Source organism: Pristis pectinata, chromosome 18 (assembly GCF_009764475.1).
Source record: "Pristis pectinata isolate sPriPec2 chromosome 18, sPriPec2.1.pri, whole genome shotgun sequence".
In the NCBI taxonomy this organism is placed as follows: Eukaryota; Metazoa; Chordata; class Chondrichthyes; order Rhinopristiformes; family Pristidae; genus Pristis; species Pristis pectinata.
The window spans coordinates 18618632-18636072 of record NC_067422.1 but is presented as its reverse complement, the minus strand read 5'-3'; the positions used below and the strand labels follow the sequence as shown (position 1 = coordinate 18636072).

General features: G+C 39.1%; 1 protein-coding gene across 1 annotated transcript in view; it reads right to left on the bottom strand.

Annotated features, from left to right (window-relative positions):
- Positions 1-17441, bottom strand: part of ttyh2 (tweety family member 2) — an 84786-nt gene that overhangs the window by 31025 nt on the left and 36320 nt on the right. The window contains 1 exon segment of the mRNA XM_052033094.1: positions 6546-6657. Coding sequence (XP_051889054.1) covers positions 6546-6657 — 112 coding nt within the window.

Sequence of the window (17441 nt, the reverse complement as noted above, 5' to 3'; positions counted from 1 at the left end):
CATTGAATGTGGAAACATGGTGTGGACTTAAACATGGTGGAGAGGGCAGCTTTTGGGTTAAATTCATTCACCAATAGATGGGATAAGGGTATTCTCGTTGATGGACTTTTAATGCCAATCAAAATTGGAACACTTTCATCTCGGGTCACAATGAATATGGGTCACATAGATCTGCCTCACAAAGAAATTAATCAAGCAGCAAATGGATAGAGAAGGCTGATATTTGCAGCCAAGATGCATTCCCTTACACTTTTGCATTGGAAATTTAAAATGGCTATCAAAAGCAACCTAAATGAAATTTCTTGAACAAACTACTGTCACAAACCAGCAACAAAAGAAACACACTGAGCATGATTCAGTGTTAAAAACTATTTTATTAATCACTACTTATGATAATACGTAAAATAAAAGTAAAAATGTTAGTATGTTAGAATTCAAAAATGTTAAACCTTGAACGTTAACCCCAAAACTAAACTCTTCGTGTGTGTGTGTGTGTGGCAAAGTCCAAAACTCCCAGTTCTGGAATGGTTCTTAAAGTTCAGTTCCGCAAGCCATAAGGTGAAACATGAGCAAGGGCTTCTTCAACAACCACCGTTGTCTGAAGATAAGACGTAGATGTAGAAAAACATAGAGAGAGTAAATACGAAATCCAAATGTTCCACGATGGAACCCCAGCGACACTTCAGTGTTTACTCGGTAGTGACTTCCTCACCCCGAAAAGCGTCCGAATCGTGGTCGTCCACACACAAATACCTGTTTCCTTCTCCAGGTCAGCAACAAAGTGAACTCCACTGGATTACTTCCAACTTTTCCATACATGGATTTCAGTGGCAGATGCAGTTATTGTTTCTCATCCATCGATAGAGAAAACTAGCAGGCTGGTGTCTCTCTCCCTTCTCTCTCTCTCTCTCCTTCTTCTTCTGCTAACTTCTTTAACAACTTCATTACGTCCTTTATCTTCTATTGACGTAAGCACGCCCCACACACACATACACACACACTCTCTATCTTAAAGGGACTTTCACTGAGTCCGTAACACTACATAACTTAGATCTCTGGAGCAGAAACTGTTAGCATGTCAGCCAGAAACAGATATTATGAAAGATGACCAAAAGTTTGAAGAAATAGGTGGATTTTCTCAAAAAAGCCAAAAAAGGAGCAAAATGGAGAGTCAGTGTGATTGAAGAAGGGTATTCCAGACTGTGATGCCTCGGGATACATATACAACATGAGCAATACATATAGCTGCCGAAGAATGCTGCTGCTTCAAAAATGGATGCTGCATTAATAGGAGAGAAGGGGAGCAGTGCTACAAGGGTCTCAGTGGAACCTGAACCTTAACAGGCTGGTGGAGAACATTATTGCAAAAGCATGTACTTTGTCTACGGTGACCCTCCAGGGCTAGAGTCAGGGACATCTGGCAGGAGGCCAGCAAATGGAGTTAGCAAAAGCTGCTCATTCTCTAAGTAAAAAAGTAATTTTTCAGATCAGTGAGAATTAAGAATTATAGTGAAGATTAAAACTGGAGAGTGCACTATTATTACTGTCATTTAGAGAGTTTTACACTGGAACCACGTTTCTAATGCTGGTGAAAATCCCACCAAAAAGTTAAGGGTCAGTATTTCACTGAGAAACATGAAATGACAATTTTATCTACTCCTATTTTCAACGGCTGTTTTTTTTTCCAGCATTGCAAGAATGGATTTCTCAGCCATCGAGTTGGATCCACCTCTTATTGTAAGGTTAACTACAGAGTGGGACTCCTGCCAACTTACACTCCACTGCTAATCTCCCAGGAACTTCATTATTTAAAAGAGATGTAGGGATGTATTTGGAGCAATAATACTGCTTCTGATCATTTTAATGTTTTTGCATTGGTTGGAAAACATTTAAAACTCAAAACTATTACACCTCAACATTTTGTAAACAATTAAACATCACAAAATTTTATACAGCTGTGGTTGACAGTGGCTAAAATGTCTTGACAGTGCAGTGACCTCAGGATGCCAACAAACAGAAGGGCTGCCAGATTCTCTAATGCACTAGTGCAGGACCCCTTGGCAGGAACAAATATGAGCTGGTTTAGGACATAAAGCTCTCTAATATGGTCGTTCATGCCCTATGTGGCCAAGTGAGAGAACCAGAAACTACTAAATTCCACCATTCTTAAAACTACATTAGGAACCATTTGGGAGAAGTTTCTCTGACATGCATCATTTATCATACCTGTAAGTAACAGTCCACATAAAATAATCATCCTGGCTCATAGGCATGATGACTGGCATGGTGTCACCTAGTGACAGTGCCATGGCAAGTTCTCAATATACAGCATTCATACATTGAATAAAGTGACTGGCATGCATAACATTAACAGAATGAAAGTATGTTCTGTTGGATGCTTTAAGCAAATGGTCAATGGATTCATGACAAATGCTTGCTTGAGGAAGCTAGTATGTGGAATAGATCTCCTCCTGTCCTCCCTGGAAGGATATGAGTTATACAGACTTCCCGACAACAGCTTCCGAGGGTAGGGGAGCTTTCCAAGTAACTGTTGTATGAGAAAAATCAAAGGAAATCCTTCTGGCACTATCTACCCAAGGAGCAAATGCATGGAGCTACAATCTGACTTAGCCATTTCCCAGGTCCTCATCCTTTTCTTCACAGCACAAGTTATTTCCATCCCAATAACAAGTGGCATTCCAGAGAAGAATTCAACACATTATTATAAAGTCCTTTCCAATGAAAATGAATTATTTTCCCAAAACGTCTTATATGGTAATGTTTTAAAAATAAGTCTATAATAGTTGGATTCCATCAGGTTAGCAAATCACATTTCAAGTAACTTTAAAAAAATTTTAAAGTATGAAAACTGCCTGAAAAATATCTGTGAATGGGGTACAATTATCTAATAAAAAAAACAATTTATCACTTGAACCTTCATTTTCCACTAAGACAGTTTGCAGAATTACAAAATGTTTCATTTTCACAAATAACATTTTTTTTTAGCAAAGCAGGGATCATATCAATTTTTAAGGAATTTAAACTGGAACCAATTCACCTTGGTCACAAAGTTCCCTAAACATCCACATTTCAGTTTTATACAGAGATTTAAAAATAAGCCTTTAATTCTAGCATACTTAGGTAAAATGCCTTTCACATGAACAAGGACTTGTCTCAGATTTGATCTTTCTGAAATGCTAACTTTCAATGAATTTGTTTAATCATTTTTGAATTTAATAATTGAGATTTTTTTCCCGCAGATTGCTGTGAATTTCCTTATTCATATTTTTTAGAGAAAACATATTTAATTAGCTTCAAATATTTCAACCAAAAATTCTGAGAAGCTCTCATTACTTCACTTTAAAATATATTTTATTATTTACATTTGAATAGTTCCATACATCCAGATGTCCTTATGACACAGCAGGCCATTCAGCCCATCGCATCTATGCTGGCTCACAAAGCAATCCCATTCCCCCACTAGTTTTTCCCGTAACCTATCTTCCCCACATTCCCATCAACTCCTATCAGATTCTATCAATCCCCTACACACTACTAGCCAACTAGCCTACCAACCCAAACCTCTTTAGAAACCCATGCAGTCATAGAGAACTCCCATGCACACAGGATTGAACCCGGATCACTGGACCTGTGTGCCATTTAAAAACTTAATATTTGATCTATTCTGAAATGTGTCTCTCTTGGTACAGTTTTAATTCTATAATGTACCCAATAAAGCCCAAGGGGTCAGTGGATTTGCACATTAAACCCTTTTTGCACAATGAAGAATATTTGGAGTGATTTTCATGGGTCAACTGGAACAGCAAAGGCCAACATAGAATCACAAAAAAAGACATTATGGTACATATAATACACATTGCATTTCACATAACCACTTCTGCTAGTTTGACACATCAGGCTAAGAGATTTAACTAGATTACAAATTTGTGACTTAATGAAGTGCATTCCACAAACAACATTTTTAATTCAAGCAACTGTGACTGAGTGAAGGACATTGCACAAACGAGATACTAAGTTTTTTTTTGTAAGGGAACAACAGAACAAAGGCAAAGAGAGGAAGTTGACCAATGCTGTAGAATCATGAGGTTTGGGGTGACAATGCTCTGGCGAGGTTTTAAACTCCAGTTTGACTAGTTGAGTGGCAGCAGTTCATAGCCAGCACAATCTGGCCCAAGGTGATTTACTGCTTCTATTGCAGCAATCTTCTCATGGGCATTGTAATTAGATAATCCTACAGGCAAAGTGACTTGGTTAATACAGGTTTCACATAGGTTTTTTAAAAAAATATCTTAGTTGATACAAAACCTGGTAAGCACAAGCCCATTCAAAGGATGCAGGTTTGTCATGATATGATGTTACCAGTCGGACTCCAAATTAGTCTTTTCTACAAGTGAGAGTGTTCAAAAGCCACAGAACAACTGTGTTATTGGTCACAATGAGGTCAGAGAGAAGGGGTGTGTGACTTGGGGCAGGGATGTTGAGAATGAATACAGAGACCACATCACCCTAACTACCTGTCTAAACATATGTTTAATAGCACCCTTAAAATGCACAGCAACAAGTCAATGGAATCCACTTATACATATTTACTGATAATTATTGAACCAAATTCTTTTTCTTGTTCAAAAATTGCAAAGAACTTATTTTTACTTTCAATCTATCCACTTTGCACAAGTGTTATCAAGAGCCTTTATGGAAATGTCAGGGATTATCCATTTAATCAATTTATTACAAGGACTGGGAATGGGCTATTGGACAGTAAAGATTAGTGCAAAAATAACATTGGGATACTTTACACTAAAATTCAAAATTGAATCTTAGCTAGGTCACTGACCTAAAGGGTTAGTGTTGCTTCACCCTCCACAGATATTGCTTGAGCTTCTGAGTATTTCCAGCATTATCTGTTTTCATAACATTCTGACTGTATTCCTGAATACTTGTGTTCCACAACTCACTACATCTCCAGTCAAGCTAATAATACTCAGGTATGCAAAATCCAGTCTGGCTAATCAATACCCAATCATCAATCTCAATCAGCAAAATGATGGAAGGTGCCATCAACTGTACTTTCAAGTTGCACCAATCAAAACCATGCTTATTGATGCTTTGATTAGGACTTGCTAGGCTCCTCTCAGATCCAGATTTTGTTAAAACATTCCTCCTAATGTCGACAAAAGAACTGAATTCCAAAGGTGAGGCGAGAAAGAAAGACGGAAGTAGCATTTGACAGACTATGACATCGAGGAGTTCTGAGAAAATTGAAGTCAACGAGAGTCAAGGGAAAGGTTTTGAGCAGCTGGAGTCATATTATACACAATGGATGCTGTTAATGGTTGTTGGAGGTCAATCATTTCAGTCCAAGGTCATCGTTGCAGAGGTTCCCCAGGGCATTTCTCCGGAACAAGCCAGCTTCAGCTCCTTCATCAATCAATGGTCCTGCTCCTTTTATAAGATCAAAAGTGGGGATGTTCATTGATGATTGCACATTGCTATTTTATGGAAAAGCAATAGATGGTGACCTTGTCAGGGAAGCCCACATCCTTCGGGGAATTAAGAGAACAGGATCACATGTGTAAAGAATTTTGCATGCACACAAAAACACAAAAAGTAGAGTTGTGTTGTGTAAAAGTGAGACGTTAGTGGGAGAAAAGAAAGAGCACAGAAGCAAGTTGAATGAATGGTTCCATTCTCCCCCTCCATGGTAGATGAGTACAGAAGGAGAAAGGAACCATTATTCAATAATTAGCTGGTGCCATTTTCCAGATGACAAACCAATTCAAAAATAGCTTCAAGATAAATTGGGAGTCTGTTTATAATTATTGTGGCTCACATTTTACTTTACATTTGAAAGCTTAAAAGTAGTTCTCCATGAAATATTATTGATCCGGATTTTTATGACATTGCGTCCAATCACCTCTTGCCCGAAGTTAAATGACACAAATTCTGAATGCTGGGGAATCTTGGAAAGGTGGGGCTTCACGTCTAGACTCAATAGGGATCCAAGGACAGAGCTTATTGTAGCAAATGGCACCAAATAATGGAAGGTTTAGGATTTCAGTGCTCGACTCTGTACATGTAAAAGTACTCTGGTCTTGCTACTATCCAAACAGAAATTGGAACTGTTAACGTTTACGAAGGGAACTGCTGGAATTTACCAGCAAAGTACAGGTCATTATACTTAGAAGTCTTATTTTGATAAAGTCACATTATTATACAGATACATAAAAACAATTAAAATACTGCAATGCACATTGTCTAGAAAAACAGCAATCTTCAAAAAGAACAAAATACACTTTATTTGGCTATATTCTGGTTACTATTAAAGACAGGTCTAAAAACCCGTATTTGTTCATCTTGGGGTTGGGAAATTAAAATCTGCAAGTATAGATAAAGTCCATGCTATAAGCAAAATAATAATAGCAATAATAATAGCAGTCAAAAGTATTAGTAAATCCATTACAATACTTAGACGAAAGAAAATTGGCACTAGATAATTCCAGTATGTGTAAAACTAGTCATCTTACCAGGCCATCTATTCCAGCAAGTGTATGGTTTGCATTGTAGATGGAGGTTGTCAGCTGGTATACACCATCACTGGTTTCACTGTTTCCATAGAAGCCAATCCCAATGGCAGCACTGAAAAGAAAAGTACTCTTGAAACAAAAGAAATACTAACAATCTGAAATTGACAATATTCTGTGTTAAGATAGAATGTTGTTATTCAAGAAATACATTTAAAGAGCAATCACTTTCTGTTGATCAAGAATTATTCGAGAAATTTGGCAAAACCTATTATTAAAATGGGTTAGAATGTTGTTAATGCCATCCTTACTATTTCCCAGTTTTTCAGCCCACAATGAAACTTGGAAAGGAGGGTATTGCTTCAGACCTCACTATTAAAATTTGCTGGATTTAAGAACTTTGATTATTTTGGCTGTGCCTAATTTTGAAACACATGAAACATTTTTCTAGAAATGGAGAGCATTCACTTTGTTTCAACTAAGGTAACGGTACATCTCTTGTTTCCAGGTACAGTCTCTCAGTGAAGTCCTGAACCTTGAGCAACATTCACAGATGAGCTCCTGCTTCATGAAACTCACACTCAATGACTGAGTGAATTCACCAGTATGCTGGCGACATCAGAACAGAATGCCAGCATGAGTAAATCCTGTGCAGGTGCATTGGAACACATTGACAACTGCTCACTCACTCACCCACCCAATATCACTTGTCAGTGTGTAGTGGCCTGTGACAGGAATGCTAGCAAGCATCATCAGTGTTACTATATTACTACTTAAACAAGTGAATACTCTTCAACGATGCAATGCTGTATCTTTTGTAAATACATGTGCATGTGTTGCTGCAAAAAAATTGTTTTGCTACTCTATAAAACCCACACTTTCCATCCTTGCTGTGCACCCACTCTGTGCTGGCAACAATTTAGAAAGTATTCAAAAAGATAGTCACTCTAGAACAAATCTGAAAATTCTTCTTGTTGGATCTCATGAAGGGAGAACCTCTAGTTTACACCTAATTGAATATTTACGTGCTTTCACCAGGCTGAACTATAAACTCAGTTTCTTTCTTTACATGTCCTGCCCTAAATATTTTCAGTCCTTTATGTTTCAGAAATTCAGAACCTCAGTATTTTACTTTTGCATGTGAAAATATTGGCACATGTACAACAACATACTGGAAGTCAATTGAAACACGAATATGAAGGACTAGAGACCATTTTGATCCAGCTGGGTGACCCACAGTTCAAGAACGCTGCTCAAGCCTCTGAGTATATTCTCCAAATTTGTATTTCAATTTGCTTAAGCAACACATAACAATGCAACCAACCTCTGAAGCTTCTACCATAATGTCATGACATCTTTCTTGTAACAGGGGAACCAAACAGGAAACATTTATTGCTGTGACAATGTGTAAAAGCATAAACTTTCCTCATTTCAAAGTAACGGCACACAGTTGCAGTCTTATTGGAACCATATCAAAGTAGTTTCTGTTGCAGTACAGAAGGCAAGGGTGCATATGATCCAGAATACAAGTTCAGGGAAGTTTGCATAAGCTGATGGTCCAAGGCTTGAAGGAATTTGAAGCAGGTCAACTTGAAATTCATTGCAAGAGGGACTATGGATGTCAATAATAACCAGAATTATAGAACACAACACTATAGTCTTCAACTTTCTACTGTTGCTGAAAGCCTTCAACATTCCTCCCATCCCTTTGTTGCCAATGTCTGCAGCTCTGCCCACGCCAATCAACTGGCCAATACCACAACCATCTGTCCAGATTTACTTGTCATGTCCTCCGTGCAATCCTTTTCCAAAATCATCTCTCCAACCACCTGCTTTCCACCCTGGCAATTCTCAACTTACTTCCACAGCAATCTCCACTCTGTACAATGATAGTGGTTAATGAGGAGAAACTGCTTTTCCCAGAGGGTAGTGAATCTGTGGAACTCTCTGCCCAGGGAAGCAGTAGAGGCTACCTCATTAAATATATTTAAGATACAGTTAGATAGATTTTTGCACAGTAGGGGAATTAAGGGTCATGGGGAAAAGGCAGGTAGGTGGATCTGAGTCCACGGCCGGATCAGCCATGATCTTATTGAATGACGGAGCAGGCTCGATGGGCCAGATGGTCTACTCCTGCTCCTATTTCTTACTGACGGTCTCACAGATTTAAGTAGGCATTTTTGTGGTTGGTTATGCAATTTGTGGAAATGAACTGATTGCACTTTACTCTGAAAGGATACTGTTAGGCTTCCAAAATGCCAAAAAAGGGGAACTTGGTGAATAAGAGTGATATATCCGTTCTTTCAAGCACTCATTTTCAAATCCCTCACTAGCCTCATTGCTCACGATCTCTGTAATGCCCTCCAGCTCTACAACTTCTGACTCCTTCTACATTCCCTTATTGAATTGACTCATCATTGGTAAACATGCCAATTGCCAAATTTCCTTCAATGTTTATACCTCTCTACATTCTTTTAGATGCTCCACATATACAGTCTCTTTAACCAAATTTTTGCTCATCTGTCCTAATATCTCACTGTGGGTTCCTGCCAAATGTTGTTCTATAACAAATTTGTGGAAAAACCTTACACTACATAGATTATTAAGATACTTCTGCTTGCTTTATCACCCAAGCATAAATGAGCCTGAGCTCGAGGACCTCGAAAGGAGGCCTCTGTCTATTGGTGAACAGATCAGTCATACTGTTTTCCCCACTCACTGCTTTGTTCTTGCATACTTTATTCTACCAAATGGGATAGAGAAAATGGGGCTGGAGATTGCAAAGTACACAGCTTAAAAAATACGAGCCTGTAATTGATTTTACTTCCAAAAGATAAATAAAAGAAAATACAAACAAGGCAATTCCATTTCACCAATAGTCTGAGGAAGGGTTGCAAAAACAGCTTCTAGAACTAGTCCTGTAGTATAAGTAATACATAATTACAACACACAAAATACATCATATAGCACTTTCAGGCTAATTAGATATTAATGCAAGCTATCTTTAAACAGAAAACTAAGAAAGAAAGCAAAAGAAAATTTCAGTTCTCAAATTTATTCCAACTTGCATTGCTTTAGTCATTCAACGTATCCAAATGAAGGATGAGCAAACAGTCTGAAATCCGACAGTTTTCAGATCCACCAGATTCGGTTACAAGTTCTAGTCATCAGTTCAGGATACTACAAATGTTCTATATTGATTTCACTGCACATCAGCCATTTAAATAGCACATCAGTGCAATTAATACAATCTATGTTTTTTTTGTAACTAATACATGGATGGGCCATGGCCAATATTTATGGTCCAGGCCTTAGCAGTCTTTGAGAAAGTGATGAGCAACTTTTCTTGAACTGTTGCAATTTTACTGTGAAGGTACTCCATAGAAACTGTTGGTAGGGAGTTCTGAGATTTTGGCCCAGACACCACAAAGAATGCATTTTATGTTCAAGTCAGAACAGTGGGCAACTTGAAGGTGGTTGTGCTCCCACATCTCTGCTGTCCTTACCCACCACCATTCTGTTCTTACCTTATGGATTGTACTTCTGCTAATCAATATCATACCACCAAGAAAGTGCATAAAAAACTTTCCTTGGTATCTGACATTATTCTCTTCACTAAACACAAATGGCCCCCTTAAAAAAATGTTTATTTCAGTGTGCTCATTCCTTATCCACAACTGAACAAAAAGCGCACGGTATCAAAGGTGAAAAATAAAGAAAATGCTGGATATCTGAAATAAAAACAGAAAAAGTTGGAAAGACTGCTAACATTTCAAATTGAAGATGTGACAAAGGGTCTTTGACTTGAAACACTGACTGTTTCACACTCTGCAGATGCTGCCTGACCTGGTTCAGTGTTTTCACCATTTTCTGTTTTTACTTCAGCACCAAATTGGCCACCTCATAACAAGAATAACAGTAGCTGTTGTTAGTCCAACAATGTGAAACACTGGTAGGAAACATATTTTATCCACAACCTTGTTTTGTCTCATTGCACAAGAGTTCTCTTTTCAGTAACAGTTTTGTCTCAAAAGATCAAACCCAATAGCCTCAAAAATAAGAGCAAAGATCACAAAGCCCAATTGTCTTGCATTCTTTGATTGCAAAGCAGATAAGATGCCTACTTCATGCTGCCTGCTGATTTAAATTATTTGGTGATGAGTCAGCGCCAGGGTGAGGGACTAGACTGAGCCTGGCCCTAGGATCCAAACCCCTAATCAAGCCTGGCCTTATTTAGACCCGAGTCCAGATCCAGTTGCGATCCAGGGGATTTGTACTGGTGGGTCAGGTGTCATAAAGTGGATAAGGCACTGGCACATACAGGTCTGATATTGTTTAATACTGGAATATTGAATTCGTGAGTACAGGTCCCTGTGCCCTATCATAACACAAATACATTTCTGATGAGTACAGGTCACAGTTGCTACAATTATGACGGGTGACAAGATTGAGTTACCATCCCTGCCCTGGCATCCCACTCATTTTTTACTTTTGTTAAAGACAGTCACATGTACATAACCTTGAGCAATTCCCAGTTAAAGATGATGGTGTGAAGGAGTGTTTTTTTTGAGGGTGGACTGATTTCTTGTGGGCAGGAAGGGGTGGCTGACTTAGCTGTCATGGGGAAGTGATAAATGTTTGTCTTCTGACTGGGTAAACAGCTATCTTTCTGAGAAAGCCTAACTGTTACACATCTTGTTTTAAATGATCTGTAGTATACCTTTAGCATTTACCTCTGAATGCAATGTCCTGTGAGGATTGCGATGCTTTTTAAAAAATGGTTTTGCATTCTATTGTCTTTTCTCCCCCCCCCCCACTTATTTAATATCATTTCATATTAGCCTTACATCTGTGGTAGGAAAGTTACTAGAGGGGGTTCTGAAGGATAAGATATGCAAGCATTTGGAAAGACAGGCATTGATTAGGGATAGTCAGCACAGCTTTATGCGTGGGAGATCATGCTTCACAAATTTGATTATATTTTTTGAAGAAGTAACCAAGAAGGTCAATAAGGGCAGGGAGGTAGACACAGTCTATATAGACAATAAGGCCTTTGATAAGGTTTCACATGGTAGGTTGCTATGGCAAGTTAGATCGCACGGGATCCAGGGAGAGGTAGCTAATTGTATACACAATTGGCTTGATAGTAGAAGGTAGAGGGTGATGGTGGAAGGTTGTTTTTCAGACTGGAGGCCCGTGACTAGTGGTGTTCCCCTGGGGCCAGTGCTTGGCCCATTGCTATTTGTCATCTACATCAATGATTTGGATGAGAATGTACAAGGCACGATTAGTAAGTTTGCAGATGACACTAAAATAGGTGGTGTCGTTGACAGTGAAGATGGTTATCAGGGTTTATAGAGGGATCTTGATCAGCTGGGTAAGTGGGCCGAGGAACGGCAAATGGATTTTCATTCAAATAAGTGTCAGGTGTTGCATTTTGGGAAAACAAATCAGGGTTGGACATTCACGCTCAACAGTAACGCCCTGGGCAGTGTTGTGGAACAGAGGGATCTAGGAGTACAAGTACATGGTTCCCTGAAAGTGGCATCGCAGGTTTAACAGGGTGGTGAAGAAAGCTTTTAGCACGCTGGCCTTCCTCAGTCAGGGCACTGAGTATAGAAGCTGGGATGTTATGTTGCAGCTGTATAAGAGACGCTGGTGAGGCTGCATTTGGTATCATGTGTTCCATTTTGGTCATCGTGCTATAGGAAAGGTGTCATTAAGTTGGGAAGAGTGCAGAGAAGATTTACAAGAACGTGGTCAAGACTCAAGGGACTGAGTTATGGAGACAGGTTGAGCAGACTGGGACAGTTTTCATTGGAGTGTAGGAGAATGAGGGGTGATCTTACAGAGGTGTATAAGATCATGAGGGGGATAGATAGGGCAATGTGTACAGTTGTTTTCCCCAGGGTTGGGGAATCAAGAACTAGAGGTCATAGGTTTAAGGTGAGAGGGGAGAGGTTTAACAGGAACCTGAAGAGCAACTTTTTCCACCCAGAGGGTTGTATGGAATGAGCTGCCAGAGGAAGTGGTTGAAGCAGGTATATTAACAATATTTAAGAGATACTTAGCCAGGTAGATGGATGGGAAAGATTTAGAGGGATATGGGCCAAACATGGGCAAAGGGATTACCTTAGATGGGAATATTGGTTAGCATGGACCAGTTGGGCCAAAGGGCCCATTTCCGTGCTCTATGACTCCATGACTCCATGCATGTCCTACTGAGTTCCTCCAGCTTTTTGTGTGTTGCTGCAGGAAACAGCTTGGCCCATTGAGGCTGTGCTGCTCCTGGGTCTTCTGTTATACAATGGGGCTTGTTGTGTCTCTGCCCAATATAAGTAATATGCACATTTCATAAGTTGCATTCTTAAAGCAAAATACATAGTTGATATTATGAAATATATTGCTAATGTAAAAAGTTAATGTAAAAAATCCTCATTTTCCAGTTACATCTTCGGGGCTTAGTTTTAGTTTAATGGTTAATACTAAACCAAAAGTTATGCCGAACCAGTATGATATCTGGCGCAATTCATCACATAAATGCCCACTAGGTTATTTTGGAAACTTAAGGGAATGTTCCACCCAAAGACTAGTTCTACTGGACCCAATTATTCTTGCCCTGTGCTGCTCTATTCTGCAATTGTTATTTGTAAAAGGGATGTAAACTTCTAGAACTAATCGATTTCACGTACAACAGAATTATTTCTAATCGTTGGCTATCCACTTAAAGGCAATATACTTGTAGCCGCAGATAATCCTGCAGGTTGACCTGAAGTGTCAATTACAGAATGCACAGAGATTGTTCCAATTAACTATGTGATAGTAACTCCTCGAGTCAATGCAGGTAAAGTTGCTAGACAATCACAACAACTTCTGTGACGGCAACTGATACAGAAAATACTGCTCCAGTTAACCTTCAACAGGAAATGTTTGGTGTTTTGATCCAGAAGGAAGAGAACACAATCAAACTGAATAAATTATGGGGTGATGCATAGGGCTTCTGCTCTTTAGTTATAAGAGATGGATGTGTCTGGTTGGAAAATAATAGAACAAGCATGACAAGTCACTGAATTCCAGCAGTTAGTCAATGGTGGAAGAGTTCAAGTCTAAATTTTATTTTATCTGCCATTAACAAAAATTTATTAAAGAAAAAGAAACATTTGTAAATAGCACCTTCAATTTAGCAAAAACAGCCAAAAGTACAGTGTCAAAGAAAATAAACTCTAGCAGAGTTATAGCAGATAACCGAAAACCTACCTCATTGGTCAAATGTTAAGGAGAATCTTAAAGTGGCTGAGGGGTGGTATGCTTGGTGGGGAATTCCAAAGCTGAGAGCCATGGCAGATGAAGACATGGCCAGCACTGGCTAAGCAATTAACCTCAGGGATGCTAAACCAGAAGAATGAAGGAGTACAGACATTATAAAGGGTTAACAACTGGAGAAGTGTTCTATGGAAGGGCGAGTTCATGGAAGGGCTCATAAACAAGATCGAGAGTTTTAAAATAGTGGCATTGCTTAAACAGAAACTGGTGCTGGTCACCAAGGACCTTGCGCCAATAAGACTTGGAGTGAGTTGGAGCACAGTATGGTTCCGGATGGAGAGTAGCAAGAGGGAAACCAGCTAGGAATACATTAGAATTGTCAAGCTTAGAGATTACAAAGTCATGGGTGAGGGTTTCAGCAGCAAAAGAACTGAAGCGGGGTTGGGGGGGGGGGAAGGGTTGGGCCATGTTATGGAGGTGGAACTAGGCAATATTAATGATGGCATGGACATGAGATTTCAAATCTAAAGGCCGCAGATATGACATCAGGATTGCAAATAATCTGGTTCCATTTCAAAGAGCTGCAGCTGGAAAGATGGAGCAAGCAGTATAGGGATGGGGTTTATGGACAGGTAATGGGGTTTATGACAGTAATCACCTTTATCTTCCTATAATTCAATTGGAGGAATTTGCTTCTCACTCAACATTAGGTGAGCAGTCTGAGGATTTAGAGATACCATACCCACAGAATGAGGCAACTTCATCTATATGAAGATATCCTATTTCGTCAGAGATTTTTGCAAATAATTAGCATATTCAAATACAGCTGCTTAATGTATATTCTAGGGTGCAATATACATTAAAACTCCAATAATCCAGCAAGCCTGAGACTTGGGTGGATTTTCCAGACAATTGGATGTTCCACCTACTATCCAAACACAGTCTTAATTCACTTATTTTTCACTGCTACGTTGTAGTATAAGAAACTTTTCAATGAACCCAATAAGTTGAATGGAAGGATTGGTAACGAGGCCCCAGTGAGTTCAGAAGGAGCATGGGAAACTGGCCCCAGTGAGTTTAAAGAAGCACAGGAAAACAAGCTTTAGAATGGCAAACAGGACCTGGTGAGCCAGATGCTGAACCATCAAGATTTGCAAGGAATGGAATAACAAATTGTCACAGATTACTGTTTAAAGATCTGATGGGAAAATAATCAAATAGGCCATCTTTTCCTCATAGCCAGTGATTACAGTGCTGCGAAAACTACCACAGAAAAATCTGCCAAGAGATAAGTTCTGCCGTAGTCCAGAAATGGCTTCCAACAACATTTTCAGGGTAGAGATGGGTGTAAATAAAACAATATAAATGATACAGCATTGCACTCTGAGCATTTGGCAGGAAGAATTAGCTGTATTTTGCCAGACTGGTGAAAATTAAAGATCGTTTTAACACAAAAGGGGAAATGCAACTGAATATTACAGCACTGAACTCTCTTTACAAAATACTATTTTATATGGTTTGTTCCTCTCAAGAACTGAAATTCCTCAGTTATTTTGAACATTAAATATGATTTCTAAATGTTACATCAAGATGGGCTTCTGAATGAATCCTTCAGAGAAGTTTGGAACAGATCTTCTCAATGCTGCTAAAGAGAATGTTGCATGAACATATTATTAAACTGCCATGGAGTTTGATGGACAGGATAGTAATTGCAACTCCATTACTTCTTGAAAGCTGGCAAAATGTGTCCCGCATTCATGTGAGCACTCACGAAAGGGATTATAGTGTCAAAATAAATGGCATCAATAGGGTGCTTTCAACATTTTGCAGTTAGGTAATCAAGATAACGCTACGGCCTTTAGTTCTCCATGTAATTTAGTTACTGCGCAGGATGCAGAATAAAAAATACATCTTTAGAATCAAGCAACATTGTATTCTTTCATTTCCAAGTGCAGTTACCCCAGAATATTACAATCTGTCAGTGGAATGTAGTGAAGCTGAGTACCACAGCAGGAAATACTTAAAATTCACTCCAAATCCCTGCTGCATCCACATCTGTGCTAATTATGTTTGGTGTCTCACAACAACCAGATTTCATTCAGGGTTGCTCTTTGAAAATCAGAAGTAGCATCATTTTTATGACAAAGGCAGTTTCGGATTACTGATTACACCACTCTTTGCTATCAATGTCTTCAGCAACTTCTACTCATCCAACCTTCCAATCCCACTAATGACCTGCCCAACACCCATCATCCTCACCCCACCTTACCCTGACCACCACACCGAATGCCTAAACAAACCCCCCTTTCCCCATCAACTGCCTTATCATCTGATCAACACTCACTCCTCATCACCTTCACCCATTCCCTAACCTGCCCTCATTCCTGTCATCCTCTCCCTGATGCAATAATCTCTACCCACCGGACAACCATTGCTGATCATCTACTCCAGTCTGTGAACCACCACATGCATATGGCTACACCTGACCTCGCCCCTCCCCGAGCAATCCTCGCCACAACCTCCACTGACTGCATTTGTGCAGATCACAATACCTTGGGGCTTCATGTGCAGTAGAATATTCCACTTGCAAGAGGTGGTAGTACAGTGGTCAACTGACTGGACTCACAATGGAGGGGTCTGGATCCATTAGTTTAGAAGGCTCTATAAAAAGCGATAAAGACTAGCAAATCCAATACCTTCCCTCTTTTGTTTTAGAAAGTAAAAGTTAATCTTAACAATGGAAGAAAAATTCAAGAGATTTCAGTACCAATTCTGCTAGGGATGATCAGAACTTAATTATTAGCAGCAAAAACCTATTAATTATTTTTATATTGGAGCTAAAATCTGACCTGTGCAGTATAGAAATGAATTACCTGTACTCCAAAAGGATAAATAGATTAGGAAAGGATGGAAAAAACTGGTTCATGAACAAAATTTTGTTACTGCCACACCATCGAGTCAAAAAAAAGGAAAACTACTGATTATGCATAAGTCACAAGATAAAGTTAGGTTTGGCTGTACACTGAGGCAGTATAATCATGAGAATTCCAAATTCCATGAAAATTCAATTTATTAATACAGTATTATTAACCCTGAAATTTTTCCAATAAGGATTTGGAGATGATGCGCTCTTTGTTCATGAGCACAAAGTATTTTACAACCATTTAATTAAATTTAAAGCAAAATGACTAGGCGCTAAACAAAATCTTGTGCCCATTAAATACTTACTGCTGACCTGACTAATCTACTGACTAAAATAAAAATACTTTCAGGCAATAGAACCATGTTGGACAGTGTTTAACCTTAAAGTTCAGTGTCTAAAATGCATCATGAAGTGCCAGAATATGGAAAAAAAAAGCAGCCATCAGATGCCATCCAACTTTTAATGAGTTCTCAGGCAGGGCTGGCGATGAAGATACTGCAGTTTCATCTATGCATCCCAGGTTAGGGGAGAACAAAGGTCAGAAAGCCCACCCCTAATTAATTATCCTTGCTTGGAAGTGAACATCTGGCATGGTCAAATGATATTTTGGTACAATGCCCCACAAATTATCTTGCCTGTCAGTACAAAGTAAAATAATGTGATAGAATGGTCATTCAGGGAACTGACATGATCCAGTGAATTGTACCTCCATC